At 46.4% G+C, this 19467-nt stretch overlaps 2 protein-coding genes across 2 annotated transcripts in view; both read left to right on the top strand.

Annotated features, from left to right (window-relative positions):
- The window catches only part of LOC112117779 (protein mono-ADP-ribosyltransferase PARP14), a 33360-nt gene extending 28835 nt beyond the window's left edge, over positions 1 to 4525 (top strand). The window contains exons 16-17 of the mRNA XM_024215848.3: positions 1504 to 1678; positions 4114 to 4525. Coding sequence (XP_024071616.2) covers positions 1504 to 1678; positions 4114 to 4403 — 465 coding nt within the window. The 3' untranslated portion in view covers positions 4404 to 4525. The remainder of the gene's footprint in view (positions 1 to 1503; positions 1679 to 4113) is intronic.
- Positions 4526 to 12538: 8013 nt separating this feature from the next.
- Positions 12539 to 19467, top strand: part of LMLN (leishmanolysin like peptidase) — a 30449-nt gene continuing 23520 nt past the window's right edge. The window contains exons 1-8 of the mRNA XM_029910509.1: positions 12539 to 12700; positions 13793 to 13890; positions 13977 to 14007; positions 14404 to 14486; positions 14745 to 14862; positions 15853 to 16025; positions 18785 to 18890; positions 19116 to 19210. Of these exons, the coding sequence (XP_029766369.1) occupies positions 12539 to 12700; positions 13793 to 13890; positions 13977 to 14007; positions 14404 to 14486; positions 14745 to 14862; positions 15853 to 16025; positions 18785 to 18890; positions 19116 to 19210 (866 nt within the window). The remainder of the gene's footprint in view (positions 12701 to 13792; positions 13891 to 13976; positions 14008 to 14403; positions 14487 to 14744; positions 14863 to 15852; positions 16026 to 18784; positions 18891 to 19115; positions 19211 to 19467) is intronic.

Here is a 19467-nt window from a genome sequence, read left to right as displayed (position 1 = left end):
GGCCCCAGCCTCAGCCATGGCTCTGCTCCTCACAGTGGCCCCAGCCCCCAATCCCAACTGCGGCTCTGCTCCTAGTCGCGACCCCGGCTTCCGACTGTGGCTCCGCTCCTGGCCATGGCCCCAGCTGCAGCTCCACCGCTGGCTCCACTCCTGGCCGTGGCCTTGGCTCCCAACCATGGCTCCTGCTCCAGTCCCGGCCATGGCCCCCGACACCGGCCCCTGACACTGGCCCCAGCTCCTGACACCAGCCCTGGCTCCCGACCACGGTTTCAGCCCTGGCCCCACTCCCAGCTCCCAACAGTGGCTCCATGGGGGGCGCGGACAGATTCCTTCACGGGTATGGGGGGGGGGCACGACAGTCCTAGGGTGATTTGGCATTCAAGTAGTCCATGTTCAGTATCCCCAAATTAGGAGATGAGATATTGAAGGTAATTTATATATGAAATATAGGCTCAAACACACACACCATCGGAAATCAAATGAAAATCTATCTGCTGTGAATATTATAGTAAACCGTCTCTAAGAAACAATCAGATTAATCTCCATCAAATAAATGATTGACTCTTGAAGTCCTTACTTATGCAGACCTCTCATTGGGCCAAATCCTGCTTCTTCATCTACAGTGCATTTTCATTGCTGAAAGGAATCCGGATTAAGGAACCCTGTGCAGGAGATGTGCACATACCTCTGCATTGTGGGACTCTGACCTGTAGAAAACGGAGCTCCCAGCAGCCCATTGTACATGGTGGGAGGCAGGCAAGGGGAACATTGGGTCCAGGAGAATGGCACCTACTCTACACAGATCCTTCTGCAGGTGGAGAGCTGCTTGGCCACACACACTTCTGCAGCCATGAGGCTACAGTAGCAGTCATAGAGCAATTCCCTTGTTAATCCACAGCTTGGGGGACAGATTCCTTCCCTGTGAGTCCCACAGGGAGATCCCCTTCAAGCTATGTGCTGGTTCCAGGAAACGGGCCACTGACTTCAGTAAGTTTTGCCTGAATGTAGATTGTAACCCCCAAGTTAGGATCTAGAAAAGAAGCTTGTTCTTGTAAAAGCATAATGGTATCTCTACAATTCTCCCCTTTAATGGGAGAATTATCAGCAAAGAGTTCAGATGTTCAGAGGGCATCTTACTCAAAAGCCCCTTTTGCTGCTGGCGATAGGACAATAGCAGAATACAACAGCATACCTCTAAAAACTTCATCACTTTGCTGGGAACATGCCAGTGTTTGCCCCACATACTTGGCACGTTAGGCAAAGCTCAAGTGATTGAAAGGAAATGGTCAAACTAAAGACTTTTTGTAGGCAATCATATTCTGGTTATTTATTGGTTCACATTCCGTAATGTTTGGATTTCCAGTGTCCCAACTCTAAATAGACACCACAGGGGCAGAGTGATCTGAAAACCAATTAATTTATATTTGTTATTTTTTGAATGCTTTGCTGTCATCCTAGATATTGGGCATTATCAATAATGTGTTTTATTTTCTGACTTTGCAGATTGAAAGGGTACAAAATCCTTACCTGTGGCAGACCTACCAAATCAAAAAACAGTCGCTGGACAAAAAGAATGGCAACACAATTAATGAGACTCTCCTATTCCACGGAACACCTAGTTCCTCACTGAGCACAATTAATTACAATGGGTTTAATCGTGGTTTTGCTGGAATTAATGGTAAATTATTATTCAAAGCAAGTTAATTTCCTAAACAGGGAATGGATGAGTAAGACATGGTGTGAGATCATGGTGTCATATGCACAGCGCACGGTGAGGAATGAGGTCAGAGAAAGAGACAAAGAATTAGTAAATATAGGGAATAATTCTGTATGGAGGGAAGGAGGTATTAGATGTCCTATTAGACCCTTCTGTGTGTGCCTTGAGCATATGAGAATTGTTCAGATGTCACCATCCGTCCAGGCTCTGAAGTGCGCTATTGCATTCAGTAGTTATTGAAATGTCTAGCTAATGAGTTCCGATATACCTGTGCTGATATCTTAATTATACAGCTGTTTATTCTTATCAGACAGACAGATCATTCCTTAAGACAAAGGGTTTTCTTATGTTTTAGAGGGTTTATAAGTCTAGCCAGATAACATGCTTTCATTATTGGTTAATTTGCAGGCTTTTATTTTCAGTTTATTTGTACTGTTTATTGGAGGGGTGGGCAAACTTTTTGGCTGGAGGGCCACATCTGGGTATGGAAATTGTATGGCGGGCCATGAATGCTCACAAAATTGGGGGTTGGGGTGTGGGAGGGGGTGAGGGCTCTGGGGTGGGGCCAGAAATGAGGAGTTCAGGGCGTGGGAGGTTACTCCAGACTGGGGCAGGGTGTTGGGGTGCAGGGCGGGAGTGATGGCTCCAGCTGGGGGTGTAGGCTCTAGGGTGGGGCTGGGGATGAGGGGTTGTGGGTGCAGGAGGGTGCTCTGGGCTGGGACCGAGGGGCTCAGAGGGCAGGAGGGGGATCAGGGCTAGGGCAGGGGGTAGGGGTGCAGGATGGGGTCAGAGGTGCAGGCTCCGGGTGGCTCTTACCTCAAGCAGCTCCCAGAAGCAGCGGCATGTCGTCCCCCTGGCTCCTACGTGGAGGTGCGGCCAGGCAGCTCTGCGCACTGCCCCGTTTGCAGGCACCGCCCCTGCAGCTCCCATTGGCCAGAGTTCCTGACCAATGGGCGGTGCGGAGGCGGTGCTTGGGGGGCAGCATGCAAAGCCCCGTGGCTGCCCCATGTGTAGTAGCTGGAGGGGGGACACGCCGCTGCTTCTGGGAGCCGTGTGGAGCAGGATAAGCCACGGTCTTCATTCCCTGGCGGGAGCTCAAGGGCCAATTAAAACATCTGAAGGGCCGGATGTGGCCCCCGGGCTGTAGTTTGCCTGCACCTGGTTTATTGTCTAAAAATTGTAAATTGTGAATAAGATCTGAGAAGTTTATCAATGTCAAGTGGTTAATTCCTTGGCCCGTGCACAGTATCAGCTGCAGGCTAGCACAGAGAGATCATCGTACTTCGCAAATCTAAAATCATTTAAAACTTTGGTGGCCTTTTTGAAAGTTGATATATATTATGAAATGTATTACCTAGCTCACAAAAACTGTTAATCAGAACAGTCACTGCCTGGCTTCCTTGTTGACATTCTCAGATGAGATATCACAAAGTGAATTCCCATAGAGATACAACTAATTATCTTTTATGCCTAGAAAATGGTGCCGCCTTATCAGATATGAGACAAATTGGCTGAACTGTGTGGGAAAAGCTTCCGCTGCTGCTTGTGCTGTTATCTATTGACACCACTCAATCTGGCACTTTTCACAAGAGTTACATTTAATATATACATTCTTCCTCTTTAACTAGTGTCATGGACAACTCTGTTAAATATAAATCAGAGATGATCCATACAGTTGTTTTGGTTTGTAGCACCCAAAGACATTGTATTTGGCGCAGAGACTATCTGAGGCCCTGGTTCTGCAAAGACTTGCGCCTGTACTTAGCTTTAAGCATTGAACTAAGTTGGATTACTCAGAATACATACGTTGCAGGATCAGGGATAGTATTATACATGACACAATGAACAGATGTGATGAACAGCAAAAAGCAGACGGGGCAAGGAAGGATGAAGTCTTTAGCAATAGGATTCAATTCCCTGCATATGTTTTTGACTATTTGCATTAGAAGCTTTCTCCCACTTTCAGAAAAGAGAAACAGGTCCCAGATGAAGAACCATGATTCCTCTCCCTCTGTGAAGTATAATTAGAATATTATAATTACAATTATATAATATTATAATTAAAAAATTCTAAATGTTTGCCAAGTGTTAGATAGAAAACTGCACAATGACAAATAGAGGGAGAAAGTTTAACCTCCTTCACCATAAGAAAAGGCAAAGTAAGTCTGCATGATTAGCTCAGTGATAAGTGTCATCTCAGTAAACTTATGATTGATATTTTGGTACAACGCCCTATTCCAAGTGAGGCTGGAATGATGCTGTCAAACTCTTAATTTTAATTTCAAATGATCTTTTTTCACTGATAGTAGAAGAGAAGGTTGCGCATTTTAGGGGTTACATAAGAATGAAAGTCTCGTTCTTTAAAAGTTTTCAAAACTTTGTCTTTCTGATCACAGCTGCAGTAATTGGAAAAGGAACCTATTTTGCTGCTGATGCCAGTTATTCTGCTCAGGATACATACTCTAGCCCTGATGTGAATGGCAGAAAATACATGTACCTTGCTCGAGTTCTCACTGGAATATATTGCACTGGAAAAGCAGGATTAATCACTCCACCAGCAAAAAACATCGCAGATCCTACTGACCTGTATGATAGTGTGACTGATAACATGGGTCATCCATCAATGTTTGTCATATTTAATGACATTCAAGCTTATCCAGAATACCTTATTACTTTTAGAAGATAAGATTTATTTTTTAATAACAGTGGAAGAGATTTTTTTGGTGCCTTTATTTTGTGAATAATATCGCAAGGATAATTTTGTAACCAGAAATTTGAAGAATGAGAAAAGTATTGGCTTTCTTATAGTTCTTTATATTTTGGTTTATTGACTCAAATGACCATTTATATATCCAATTGCCTAAATGTAAATATATAATATTAAGAAAAGAGACAGAGTTAAGTAGATTTTAGCATGCACCTTAACAGTGCTCATAATTTTGGTGTCGCTGAGGGCTGTGAGAATAGCACATTCAGGCTAGGTAGATAGGGCTCATAGCAGGAAGGGCTGTTGGATGCAATTTTTTGTTGCCCACATCCTAAAGTAAACTGAGTGTAGCAGGCTGGTGCGTCAGTAAGGACGCTGTTCCCAGAACACATCTAAGGCACTGAATAGCTGAAAGAGAGTTTCTTTCAAACCCTCAGACGTGTATGCCACAAGGGGAGGAGCCCTTAGTCTCTGTTTTTTCCAAGTATACATATTAATCACTCTCAGCTAACTACTGCTTCTGGTTAGCTTAGGGGTTCAAGGAAAACCCCAAAACATAGCCACAAAGCACATAATTTACATTCAGTAAATCACCTTTGCCCCAACCTCTTCACCTCCTACACACTAGGGCTCACGTCTATATGGGTGTTCTGCACATGTTATCCAGATGCCTTTCTTCCCAGGTGCCTTGCTGACTGCTGGTGCTTTTGCACTTCATTCAGCATCCTGCAGAATCAAAACACTCAAGTACAAAATCAGTCCTTTTGGAATATTCAAGATAATCATCATATAGAGAGGGCTGGCATTCTTTCTGCACAGTCTAGTGGCATAAAAAGCCCTTTTTCTGTAGAATTATAACCTTGTATAGATGGTAACCTCTGGGCATGTGTTAAATTACTGAATTCTAGAAAACGATCGAAGAACCATCTATTGATAAACTACTTTGCTAAGCTTCATAAAGCCAGTTTTAGAATATTTGTACTTCTGAAAATTAGCTACATTCATGACGACAGTGATATTAACTTCTTATGCTGCCACTCGTACCACAGGGTCCTATTTCTGGTGTCTTCAATAAAGCTGTTAATTATTCTGAGTAGTTAATGGTGTATTATAGGATCATTAGTTTCTCAGCTACTAGAGACACAATCAATTAAAATGGAACTTTGAACATTTTTGTCTGCTATGATTCAAGTTATACATAGGATCACTATTACTGAAAGAGTTTAGAGAAAAAATGGATTCTTTATTCAGTTTGTTCATTTTGTGTATTTGACAGCACTATGCATGTAGGCCCTAATTCAGTGATTCACTTAGTAGAAGCTTAAATGTTTTGCTGAGCAGGGATTGACTGATATGTTGGGCCATTGACTGTTTGACCTTTGAAGAGATTAGGACAGTTTAAACTACAGGCTCTCTTCTTTGCCACTTGGTGTTCCCTTCTGCTCTGTTGCAGAAACTCTCCATCAAAGTGAATAATGCTTCCCAGCGACCATGGTAAATGTTTCCATGGCACTACACTAGGGATTTGATGATGCCCTATTGTACTGGTCCTTTGAGAAACAGTTAAAATACCACATTGCACCTTAAGATTGCTAGAGAACCACTGCAGATACACCAGAGATTTACTCAGGTGATGAATTAATTGCAGCAAAGCCACCAGAACAACCCCACCCCACAATGGTAAGAAGGAGCAGCATGAGGGGACCATCTGGTTCAGAGTCTCCCTCTTTTCTAACACAGTCAAATAATCTTTTATTGTTTATAGAGCAATGTGTACCTGGCACTTTTCAAACAAGGAAAAGACCCGTATTGGCTGCCCTCCAGATCGCTGGGGGAATCCCAGTCTCTGGATCCCAGGTGTTTTACGCTTCCCTGGGTCTCAACAGGCTGCAGCACCGTTTCCTCCCTTGACCTCTCTGGCACATTTCTTGTGCACAGCCCCTCAGGCTGTTACTCCTTCATGGAAATGGAAGCAGGGGTGCTGGAATGGGGGGGGGGGGAGAGAGAAGGGGACTGTGGCCCTCCCACTTTTTGAAAGTGGATGGGACTGGCCTGTCCAGTTTTTGCCATGGACCCCACCCCCTGCCCCTCCTCTTCCCCCGGAGACCCCACCCCCTGCCAGGCAGCTGTGGGCAGTCACGGATGCTCCACCTGCCCAGGGTGGGGGGGCTCAAGAGCAGCCCCCGGGCCTCCCGCCCTGGGCAGGTGGAGGGTCCATGGCTCCCCACAGCTGCCCAGGAGGCTCTCACCATGGCTGAGCTGCTGCTCCGAGGCCCCATCCGCTGGCCGGAACTGGGCTGGGGTAAGAGTCACGCAAGCAGCTGTGGGGAGCCATGGACTCCCCACTTGCCATAGGCAACGGTCCAGGGGGGCAGGGACACAGGTCGGAGGCTGTTCTTGGGGGCTCCCTCAGCTCAGGCAGGTGGAGGGGCCCTAAGGTTGCCAACTTTCTGATTTCAGAAAACTAAACACCCTTGTCCCGGCCACTGCCCTGCCCCTTCCCCGAGGCCCTGCCCCCTGCTCACTCCACCCCCCTCCCTCCATTACTCACTCTCTCCCACCCTCGCTCACTCGCTCATTTTCACCAGGCTGGGGCAGGGGGGTGGGATGTGGGAGGGGGTGGGGGCTCCGGCTAGCGGTGCGGGCTCTGTGGTGGGGCCGGGGATGAGGGCTTGGGGGGGGGGGGGGGGGCTCTGAGCTGTGGGGTTGGGCCGAGGGGTTGGAGTGTGGGAGGAGGCTCTGGTCTGGGGCAGGAGGTTGGAGTGCAGGAGGGGGTGAGGGCTCCAGCAGGGGGTGTGGGCTCAAGGGTGGGGCTAGAAATAAGGGGTTCAGGGTACGGGAGGGGGCTCCGGGCTGGGGGCCTTGGGTGCAGAAGGGGGGTCGGGTGCAGTAGGGGGCTCAGGGCTGGGGGAGGGGGTGCGCGCTCCAGGCAGCACTTATCTCAGGCGGCTCCCGGAAGTGGCGGGCATCTCCCTACTGCTCCTAGACGGAACCGCAGCAAGGCGACCCCGCTCACTATACCAGCCTGCAGGCGCCACCCCCACACCTCCCATTGGCTGCGGTTCCCAACCAATGGGAGCTGCGGAGCTGGCGCTCAGGGCAGGGGCAGCACGCGGAGCCGCCCTGGCTGCCCCTGCACCTAGGGGCCGCAGGGACATGGCAGTCACTTCTGGGAGCCACACGGAGCCAGGGCAGGCAGGGAACCTGTCTTAGTCCTGCTGCACCCCTGACCGGACTTTTAACGCCCCGGTCAGCTGTGCTGACTGGAGCCACGAGGGTCTCTTTTCGACTGGGTGTTCCAGTCGAAAACTGGACACCTGGTAAACCTAAGGGTCCCAGGGTCCCCACCCCACTTTGGCTTCTGGGGGAAGAGGTGGGGCAGGGATGGAGCCAATGAGGGGGCGGGGGCCCTCACTCCCCCCCTTTGGGGAAGGCTTCACTGCCCCAGGGCCATGATGACCAGAAACAATCAGTTCAATTAACTACGAATACTAATTTCTTTGTTTAATAAATCAGTCAGCTTTAAATGAAAACTATGTTTTGATAAACTTTTTCTTATGTATCCAATCCAGCACACTTAAGGTATTTATTTAATTTACAAAAATAAAATGCTGTTTTTGCGCATTTGAGTTGAATTTCCACCCAAATAGAACTTGACACAAATCTTAAGTAAAAAAATTAATCATCGTCTAGTAAATACGAATTGCATCATTCACCATTTTCTAACTGTTGTTAAGTGCTGAAGAATGTTGTTGCTGCTGCATCTTTGTTACTGTTCTTGGAGCTCCGATGTCAGCTGCGTTGCACTAGCAGACAGTGCAGAATGTTAATTCTTCAGACATTGATGTTACTCATAAGAAAGACCACAGGCTTGGTTCAGTGGCAAAGGTGCTCAGCCAGGTTTATTGTCGATGAAGCCCAGTCCTAGTGCCCCATAGGCGCTACGGGTACACTAACACATGTACGCCCGGGACAATGGACTAGCTCAGCAGTGGGAGTCTCTGCTGTCTCCTAGGGTATGTCTACACTACAGGATTAATCCGAATTTAGATAATTCGAATTTGGGAAACAGGTTGTATAAATTCGATTGTGCGCGGCCACACTAAGCACATTAATTCGGTTTTTAACCACATTAATTCGGTGGTGTGCGGCCACACTACCCCATTACTTTAACCACAGTAATTCGGTGGTGTGCGGCCACACTAACCCTAATTCGAATTAACAAAATCGATTTAGGCGCTACTCCGCTCGTCGAGGTGGAGTACAGAAATCGATTTTAAGTGCCCTTTAATTCGAATTAACTGGCTCTGTAGTGTGGACGGGTGAAGGGTTAATTCGGATTAACGCAGCTAAATCCGAATTAAAGTCGTAGTGTAGACCAGGCCTTAGACTGGACAAAAGTGCTCCTCCTATGACTTCCCCTTTTATACATTGATAGAAACAAGTTGCATATTACACTTCTGCGTGGTTAGTTACCACCCTTATCCTTGTACCTGCTAGTTTGAATGAAACATCCCCATCCATTATTCTGTCATCCCATCTTTATCTTACTTGGGGTCAGTGTGTTCCTGTACCTTCGCCTAGAAATGTGTTTATGCAGTTACTTGAGACCTCTAGATGTTCCTGTACCATCCTCTCAAGTCAGGAATGTGCTTACTTGGTATTAGCTAATAACTAGTATGTTGTTATTTTGCCTAGGCCAGGCCTATTCTGGTTCACAACCTTTGGTTCACACTGTCAGTTACGCCTAGGCCTGCAGCAAGGCCTAAAGTAGTACTGGAATACATGTAAGTTAAGCTATAAAATGGCTTAACTAAATGTTTATAAATGTAATGAATCCTCTTGGTTAACAAATTTAGTGTAAAGGCTATATTTAGTTGCAAATCAACATGTTTTAATGCTTACCAAACAAAGAGAATCAACCTTACATTGATTATTTAAATCAAGGTGTCCTGCCTGCTGATTTAAATCATGATTTAAACAGTTGATTTAAATCTGTTCACCCTGCATGCTTACCTTTCCTCTGCCTGCTGCACTAGTAAAACTACTTCTTAGTTCACTTAGGTAAAAGCCTGTGCTTCTGAAGCTTCTGTGCTTCTGTGTGTGCAAAGCAAGTGTCAAAATAAGGAATGGTCATGGTTGTGCAGGAGATAACTATACCAGACAATGCACAAAAGGCCTGATTTCCACCACCTCACAGACCACAGAACTGCTGGTGGAGATGTCCAGCTCGCTTACCAGGGGCCTTGCCAACCACCCTATTAGCCAAAATAATCCCCAGCAGCCTTGCCCGCTATTCTCGTTCCCCAGCATCGCTCAATAGAGGTCAGCCCAGCCCAGCCCATCTCTGCCTGGACTACACACCTCAGCCCAGCACTGCCTAACCCATCTCAGCCCTGGACTACCCAGCCCATTTCAGTCTGGACTACCCTAGTCCAGCCCAGCCTACCCTATCTCAGCCCAGCCCAGCACTGCCTACCCTAGTCCAGACGAGCCCATCTCAGCCTGGACTACCCACCTCAGCACAGCCCATCTCAGCCTTGACTAGGGTTGCCAACTCTTCTGGATTTTGCCAGGTGTCTCCCAGAATGGGTCTTGATCTCCCAGAGGCTACTGAATCCAATCCGGGAGATTTTAGGCCCCTAAAAGTCTGGTGGGTGGCGCAGTGGGGGGCTACCAACTCTGGTTCTGCGGCATCTGGCACGTCCCTCTAGCTCAGGGGTTGGCAACCTTTCAGAAGTGGTGTGCCGAAACTTCATTTATTCACTCTAATTTAAGGTTTCGTGTGCCAGTAATACATTATAACGTTTTTAGAAGGTCTCTTTCTATAAGTCTATAATATATAACTAAACTATTGTTGTATGTAAAGTAAATAAGGTTTTTAAAAGGTTTAAGAAGCTTCATTTAAAATTAAATTAAATTTAGAGCCCCCCAGACCGGTGGCCAGTACCCGGGCAGTGTGCGTGCCACTGAAAATCAGCTTGCGTGCCGCAGGTTGCCTACCCCTGCTCTAGCTCCTAGGTGCAGGGGCGGCCAGGAGGTCTCTGCGTGCTGCTCCCGCCCCAAGCACCAACTCGGGAGTTCCCATTGGCTGGGAACCACGGCCAGTGGGAGCTGCGGGGGTGGTGCGTTTAGGCAGGGGCAGCTCACAGAGCCGCCTGGCTGTCCCTGAGCCTAGGAGCTGGACATGCTGGTTGCTTCCAGAAGCCGCCCAGCTGGAGCCCAAACCCCCTCCCAGAACCCGCACCCAAAACCCCTCCTGCACCCCAACCCCTTGCCCCAGCCCTGAGCACCCTCCCACACCCAAACTCCCTCCCAGAGCCTGCACCCCGAATCTGTTCCTGCATTCCAATCCCCTGCCCCAGACCTGAGCCCCCTCCTGCACCCAAACTCCTTTCTGAAGCCCATACCCCCTTCTGCACCCCAGCCTCTGCCCCAGCCCTGAGCCCTTCCCGCATCCAAACTCCCTCCCAGAGCCTGAACCCCAAACCCCCTCCCACACCCCAACTCCAACCCCCTGCCCCAGGCTCAGCCAAGAGCCCCCTCCCACACTCGGAACCCCTCAGCCCCAACCCCCATCCCAGAGCCCACACTCCCTCCTGCACCCCAACCAGGGGTCAGCACCACCATGTTGCGCGATGGACACTTGACAAAATGACTGCACTTAGTGATGGACAGTGGCGGGAGGGGGCTCCGGGCTGAGGCAGGGGTTTGGGGTTTGGGAGGGGGTATGGGCTCTGAGCTGGGGGTGTGGGTTCCGGGTGGGGCCAGAAATGAGGGATTCAGGGTGCGTGAGGGGACTCCAGGCTGGAGAAGGGGTTGAGGGGGGTGAGGGCTCCAGCTGGGGGTGCAAGTTCTGGGGTGGGACTGGGGATGAGAGGTTTGGGGTGCAGGAGGGTGCTCCAGGCTAGGATCGACGGGTTTGGAGGGTGGGAGGGGGATCAGGACTGGGGCAGAGGGTTGGGGGATGGGAGGGGGCCAGGGGTGCACGCTCCGGGCGGTGTTCCCGGAAGCAGCAGTATGTCCCCCCTCTGGCTCCTACGCAGAGGCGTGGCCAGGCGGATCTGCCCCGTCCGCAGTTGCTGCCCCCTAGGGTGACCAGATGTCCTGATTTTATAGGGATAGTCCCGATTTTTGGGTCTTTTTCTTATATAGGCGCCTATTACCCCCATCCCCCACCCCATCTCAATTTTTCACATTCGCCGTCTGGCACCCTACTGCCCCCGCAGCTCCCATTGGCCGCGGTTCCTGGCCAATGGGCTGGGAGCCACGGAGTCAGCGCTCAGGGAGGGGGGACAGAGGCAGTATGCCTGCAGAGCTGCCTGGCGCCTGGCCGCGCCTCCGCCAGCAACAGCAGGGACAGGGAACTGCTTGCGGGGAGCTGCCCAAGGTGAGCACCCCCATGGACCTCAACATTTTTTTACCACAGACACGTTGCTGTCCTCTGACCCCAACCTCATGCCGCAGTCTGGTGAAGGGTGAAAGAGAGTGAGAATGGGGGAGAGCCAACGATGGAGAGAGGGGGATGAAATGAGCAGGAGCCGGGCCTTGAAGAAGGGGCAGGGCATGGGCGGGGCCTTGGGGAAGGGCGGGGCCTCGGGGGAGAGGCGGGCCAGAGTGTTTGGGTTTGTGCAATTAGACATTTCGCAACCCTCGCCCGGACTACTCAGCCGAACACTGCCTGGACTACCCACCTCAGCCCAGCCTAGCCCCGCCCACCTCAGCCTGGACTACCCACCTCAGCCCAGCCTAGCCCCGCCCACCTCAGCCTGGACTACCCACCTCAGCCCAGCCTAGCCCCGCCCACCTCAGCCTGGACTACCCACCTCAGCCCCGCCCAGCCCCGCCCACCTCAGCCTGGACTACCCACCTCAGCCCCGCCCAGCCCCGCCCACCTCAGCCTGGATTACCCAGCCCAGCCGAGCAGTTCAATGAACCCAGCCCAGCCCCCTAGGGCAGCGATTTGCTCCTGCTTCTACCCCGCCCCTTGGATGTCGTCCCTAAGAGCCAATCAGACGCTTCTCTCGGACGGAACCCGCCTCCTCCTGCTCTCGGTTGGCTGCTTAGGGCGAAACGTGCTGCCACTCACTCGCTCCATGGAGACGCGGCGGAGGATGGCGGTCGAGCCCCGCAGCCGGGGCCCGGTGCCGTACAGTCGGCCGCCGCTCTCCGCCCTCGCCGCTGCGCTGCTTCTGTTGGGTTGTAGCCCGGCCCCCGCCACCGCCGCCGCCTCCTCCTCCTCCAGTTGTCACCACCGCGTTCCCAGCGGCGGAGAGGTGAGGAGTCCCCGAGCTCTGCGGGCGGGGCGGCCCAGGGGAGGTGATTGCGTAACGCGTGGGGCGGGGGCGGGGTAGTGTGGGTGCTCTCTGTGTGTAATGGGCGGGGCATGGGGTGCCCTCTGCATATTGGGTGGGGCAAGGAGTGGGGATGGAGCATGGGGTGCCCTGTGTGTAATGGGTTGGGAGGGGTATGGAGTGCCAGCGGGGCTTGCGGTGCCCTCTGCATACAGGGTAGGGATGGGGTAGGGAGTGGGTGTGGGGTGGTGCCCTCTCTGTAATGGTTGGGGAAGGGGTAAGGGATGGGGTCAGGGGGTATCCGAGCAGCCTGGTCTCAGATGGGCTAAGGGGGCATGGGGTAAGGAGGATTGGTCAAAGGGTGGGAGAAGTGGGGACCAGGCTACCATGGTATCTGGGTGGGTTTTATAGGTATCTATGTTAGGAGTCAGGTGGTGGAAGGATGTTGGAATGTAATGGTGCTCCAGTGAGAGGTGTCAGTATCTCAGTAATGCCAGAACCAGCTGCTTTGAAAAATGGCTCTGCTGAAGCTCTGCAGAATAACCTCAAACTAAAGCAAACAGATGGCAGATAATGAGATCATTCCAAAACAATCAGTTGCAAAGAAAATTGCTTATTTGATATGATATTCCAGGTTTAAATGCTTTGGTCATAATCCTGTTACTTCTAGGTCTGATCCTTGCTGAAGACATTTGAGGCAGCTTCCTGGAACTTGCATCAGAAATTCAAGAGAGTAAATGTAAATAGACAGTCAGGGCTTCTGCTGTAGTCAAAATTATAAATTTAGCCACTTCTGTAGCTGTCTTTTAAAAATTCAGACTATTTTAGTCAATATATAACTAATACAAGTAAGAGGAGATAAGGGGTGTGTGTATGTGGAAGTAAATATGTTGACTTTTGGGATGATGTCCAGAGTACTGAGTGATCTCTGATTAGGAGGGGGAGAATTATTATTTATTATTATTATTTTATTTTAAATCAAGAGCCTTTCAATATGGAGGCATTCAGAATTTGTAAATACCTGTCAGTAAAAATAACTTGTCAAATCAAGTTCTCTGTTCCTGTTTTTACCAGGTTGTCTACAAAGTTTATCTTAAGGAAAATCATGTTCTCAAGAGAAATGTTGATCAAAACCTGAGAATTAAGACTATATATGACAGAAGTGTTGAAGAGTAAGTATAGTGGTATTTTTCTGCAGTTTTGAAATGTAAAAATATATTATCTATATCAGAATGTTTCCTTTTTTTTTTCCTCCTAGTTTGCTCCCTGAGAAACAACACCTTATAAAGGTATGTTACTTGTTTCTCCTTTCGGTTTGTATGTATGGCATTCTGCTCTCCCAAAAGCTATTCCACAATGTGCTGTACATCAGTTATCTGCTATTTTTTACTCCAAAAATGTCTGGTTTCCAGTGGCACTTTGTGTATAGTTTGTAAAGCACTTTGGGATCCTTCAGAGTAACTATATATTACTGTCAATATTATTGCTGAGACTGCAGTGCCATACAGTGGCTTAGCTGCACTTATGACTTCAGCAAGTCTTCATGTCATGCCATCCATTCTTCTGCTGTGCCTTCATGTTTAGCAAATGCCCTGTAATGTGAGAGTTAGTGCTCCTAGGATGCATTTGTACTTGTATTGCAATAAGGAATCCATTGTATGTATTTTTGTTTTCATTAAATTTAGAACAAACTTTTCCCACAAGCTATTTCTTATTTGGAAAAGACTTTTCAAGTTCGCAAACCAACAGGTACTATTTCACTAAGCAGGTGAGTGAAGTTTGTTTACTATTGTTTGCTATGTTGATATTTAAAATAGTTTGAGTGAACTTAAATATAAATGTGGAACAATGTCTTGTTTTTCCACTAGTGTAATAGTAACCTCTTGCAAGTAATATTTCTTATACTAATGCCTTACACAGTAATATTGTACCACCTGTTTATTTCAGTATCTTTAGCTGCCATGAATTATTTTACAGCTTGCCTTTTCACTTATAAAATTTTGACTGTAATCTAAATTAATTGAAGGCAATGCGCAACAAACGAGTATTTAAGGAAGCAAGGTGACCCTCATAGATACTGCCAACGAGCCTGTGCAGAACACACAAGATGTGGCCCAGTTATAGTTCCTGAGGAACACTTACAGGTAGTTCAAACCAAGTGACATCTACTTAGCAGTCTAAGTTTTATGGTTTGTGAAGATTACTAATTAAAGTTAATATTAATATGTTTGACCTTTTATATGTAGCTTTTACTTGTGGGAGGTGATCAGATTTGAGCAATAAAACACAATACAATCTGAGGCAATAGCAGAGTTTCTCTGATTATATTATAGGGCCAAAAGTCAAGTGAATTAATCCTTACAAAAATAGCTGTAATTGCATTGTGGAGCGTGTCAAAATTATGCGATAGAAATTTTACGAATACTAAGGAAAATAGATTCAGAAAGGACATTGTTGAATATTAAGCCCCAGATATTACCAGAGTTCTAAAGCCAATTTATAATACTCCTTATTCAGTGTGTCCAATTTTCTAGAATTAATGTGCCATCATAGGGTCCAGTTTTGAAGTTCTTACTCATCCAAATCTTCTATTGAAGTCATGTTGACACAATATATTTTCTCACTTGGCTGTTTCGATTCATACTAAAATACATGATTAGCACTTCTCTTACTTGTACTGATCATTGTAGCTTTACACACTTGATACCATTTTTCAAACATATTGTGTAGCACTTTTACTCAGTTTATTTTTAAATGAAATTTCATTAAAATGAATCAAGGGACACACTTATATAAAATACAGTCAGAACTTCTAGAGATAAGTGTGTCTCGGTTTTTGGATGTCCAAGTTGGAGACACCATAAAAAGGTCTGACTCTGAAAGGGCTGATCACCGCCTTTTTAGTACACTTCGTATTGGGCACCACTCAAACTGAGGAATCAAAATCACTAATCACTTTTTAAAACTTTGGCCCTAGTGTATTCACCCAGTCCACAGCAGGGATTCTAATCTTTACTTGGCTTAAAAGAACAAATATTTGTGAATGGCTTTAAGATTGGCATACTACATTTCTAAGAATTTAAATTATTTAGGCTAATTATTTCATATTTCCCATTTTAATTGCATTATCATAGCAATGTAGGGTATGTAGTCAAAACGGGTGTGGACCTGCTGGCTTACCAGACCAAGAAGGAGTTCGAGATGCCGATTTTGTACTTTATGTCAGTGCTCTAACTACTGAAAGATGTGGTCAGGAAAATATTATTGCATATGCAGCCTACTGCCAACTGGAAGCAGAAATGGACAGGTAAAAATTCATTCCAGGCTAATTTTTACTGAGTAGTAATTTTTTCAGGTCTTTGCATTCATTTATGCTGAACTCACTAGATATGTCTGTTCTGCTGAGTGTAATGGGTTGTTGGTTTACGTCTTATGTTCCTAAAATTTCATGCTTCGTGATTTTAGCTGGTCACCTGCACGAGTCTAGAAGGGACTCCCCTAGGTATTCTGGGTTTTTGCACTGAAGCATCAGAGATGGGACACTGGATGTGGTGGGCTGGTGCCCCAATGTAGCTCTGAGCATTCTCTCTCTCTCAGGTGTTCAGCTGGCTGATTCTTGCTCTTGTGCTTATGGTCTAACTGATCACAATATGTAGGTTTGGGAAGGAATTTTCCCTCAGGTAAGATTGTCAGTGACCTCAGGGGTTAGCAATTTCCTTTGCAGCAGGGGTGCGGGTCACTTGTGGGGTTATCTGAGTGTATATCCTTTTTAATCCGTTCCCTGCCATTGCAGGGACCTCAGGCATTGATTCACCTCTGTCCCTCTTATTCTCTGCCTATAGCACACAACAGTCCAGTCTCCTGTGACTTGTAATACTTAGGTCTAATTTTGGTTGTTGGGTTTAGCGTGTGAGTGCTGGATGATGTTGGTGGCCTTTATTATAGAGAAGTTCAGACTAGATCAGTGGCTCTCAACCTTTCCAGACTACTTTACCCCTTTCAGGAGTCTGATTTGTCTTGTTTCCCCCCCGAATCACACCTCACTTAAAATCTACTTGCTTACAAAATCAGACATAAAAAGACAAGTGTCACAGCACACTATTACTGAACTTTCTAATTTTAACACATAGTTGTAAAATAAATCAATTGGAATATAAATATTGTATAGAGCAGTATAAACAAGTCATTGTCTGTATGAAATTTTAGTTTGTACTGACTTCGCTGGTGCTTTTTATGTAGCCTGTTGTAAAAATAAGCAAATATCTAGATGAGTCGATGTACCCCCTGGAAGACCTCTGTGTACCCCCAGGGGTGTATGTACCCTTGGTTGAGAACCACTGGACTAGATGACCCAGTGGTCTCTTCTGGCCTTAAACTCTATGACTCCACTATAGTGGAACATGGTAGTGCAGACAGGTTACATGTTAAGAACCAAAACATTCATTCTCATGTCTCTCCTTGACACAGTATACTTTGAGATTTTGCAAAGCAATATTTTGCTTAAATATTATTTGTCAAGTACAAATTATGCTAACAGAAATATTTTCAATATTTATTAAAATAAACTAAACTTTCTTATTAATGTGCACGTGCGCACACACAAATCAAACTACACGAAATCCAGAGAAGCTGCGGCATACCAAGTCAAAGCTAAACTTCTTTCCTTAATACGCATACCGTATAAAGCTTCCAGTGAAGTAAATGGCAAAACTTCTGCTAATTTAAATGGGAGTAGGATTTGGCCCCTTATCTGCAGATTATGTGCACCTTGATCTTGCAATTGTATCCATTATCATCTATGTGGAGCCTCATGGAAGTTGACCTCAGTGTAAGGAGACCAGATGTCCCGATTTTATAGGGACAGTCCCGATATTTGAGGCTTTTTCTTATATAGAAGCCTATTACCTCCCACCCCCTGTCCCGATTTTTCACACTTGCTGTCTGGTCACCCTATTTCAGTGATGCACTTCGTCTTAAATTTTCATGCAGACAACTAGCTCCCATCCCTCTGCTTCTGCCTGAAGTTTTACAAGCTTAAGCAGAATGAAAATCTCTTTATTTTAAAATAGATCAGGGGTTCTCAATCTGGGGGGTCGTGAACCCTCAGGGGGTCGCAAGGTGGTTACAGGGGGCTGTGAGCTGTCAGCTCCATGGGGCTGACAGCCCAGAGCCCCCATTAAATTAAATTACCCCCCCCATTTTTAATTTATAAAGGGGGTCACACTCTGAGGCTTGATGTGGGAAAGGGGTCACCAATACATAAAGTTTGAAAACCAATGCCCTAGAGCTCCCAGGGGTGGTAGAAGAGAGGTCTATGTTTCTGCTGCAACAAGTCAGTTTTTAAGAACAAATACTGGCCTTGTGGGACATAGTTCTGCAGTACTGTATAAAGCAATAGCTTGACCTAATTTTTAATTTTATTTTTAAATAGTGTGTGTGCGGGGGGTGATTTATTTTGGGTGGTCAAGTAAAGGAGCTGAAATAATACTCCTTACCCTCCATTTGAGGTTTTAAGAGATAACTGGTTGTCTGTTTTCTCTGTCTCTTATTATGGCTATAAAACAGAAGGTTTGTAATGGAAACTGACTGACTGACCCTGAGCTTCAGTTGTGCAGTATCTGCTGCTAGATTGGAATTCTTTTATTTAATGAGTTAACTCAGTGGTTTTCAACCTGTGGTCCATGGACCCCTGTGAGCCCACAGACTGTCTGATTTCCAAAGGTGTCCACACCTTCATTCGAAATCTTGTAATGGTCCGCAAATGAAATAAAGGTTGAAAACCATTAGGTTAACTTATTGACCTCCAATAATTACACACTTTTTGCATGCTGTGTGTGTGTGTGTGTGTGCGCCGTGCTATTGCTGGTAATCTATCTAGTTAGGAAAAACATTACATGGAAGGATTTATCCCCAAAAGAGGGTGAAAAGTTATTTGCATTAAATCAGATGAGTGTTTTTTAGGTTTAATTTGTTACCTTCATATTTAATGTGTTTTTTTTTTTTTTAAAGTTGCCCAGCATTTAATCAAAATCCAATTTATAAAACAAAGCAATGTTTGTCTTCCAGGCCAGTAGCAGGATATGCTAATTTGTGTCCAAATATGATTTCTACTCAAGCTCAGGAATTTATTGGCATGCTGTCTACAGTGAAACATGAAATTATTCATGCACTGGTAAGATTTGATATTTTAACATGTCATTTCCTTACATTCTCCCAGCTAGTTTATATAAAAAGGAATGCACTTAGTTTGCATCTTTCAACATCTGTGCTAATTGCCTTCAGGTATAATATTCTCAATATATATATATTGGGGGTTGTATATTGGTCTCTTAATGGCTTTTAGCATTCTAGATGGATTAGTATTGTCTAAAAATGCTTTTTATTTTCCTTTTTGAAGGGTTTCTCTGCTGGGCTGTTTGCATTTTATCACAATGATGATGGAAATCCTTTGACAGCAAGATATGCAGATGGGCTCCCACCTTTTAATGACAGGTATATTTTTAAATCTCTGAATCCTCTTGGTTTGTTAACTTGACAGTGTCCTTTCATTTTTGCAAGAATATATTCTGGCTGTCAGCCTCTTGAAAGTCAGAGTTGTTTCATTTGCAGAAATGTTCTTTCCCTTCACACTCAAACATTAGTTTCATTTGTTGTAGAGTTGTTTCATTTGTGGCATTATGCTTTTTTGTGTTAAATATATATCACACACACACACCCCCAACCAAACGGGGGAGGGGGTGTCAGCTTTA

Source organism: Terrapene carolina, unplaced genomic scaffold (genome assembly GCF_002925995.2).
Source record: "Terrapene carolina triunguis isolate 2854851 unplaced genomic scaffold, T_m_triunguis-2.0 Scaffold62, whole genome shotgun sequence".
In the NCBI taxonomy this organism is placed as follows: Eukaryota; Metazoa; Chordata; order Testudines; family Emydidae; genus Terrapene; species Terrapene triunguis.
The sequence above is the reverse complement of the archived record's forward strand: the minus strand, read 5'-3'. Positions and strand labels throughout refer to the sequence as shown.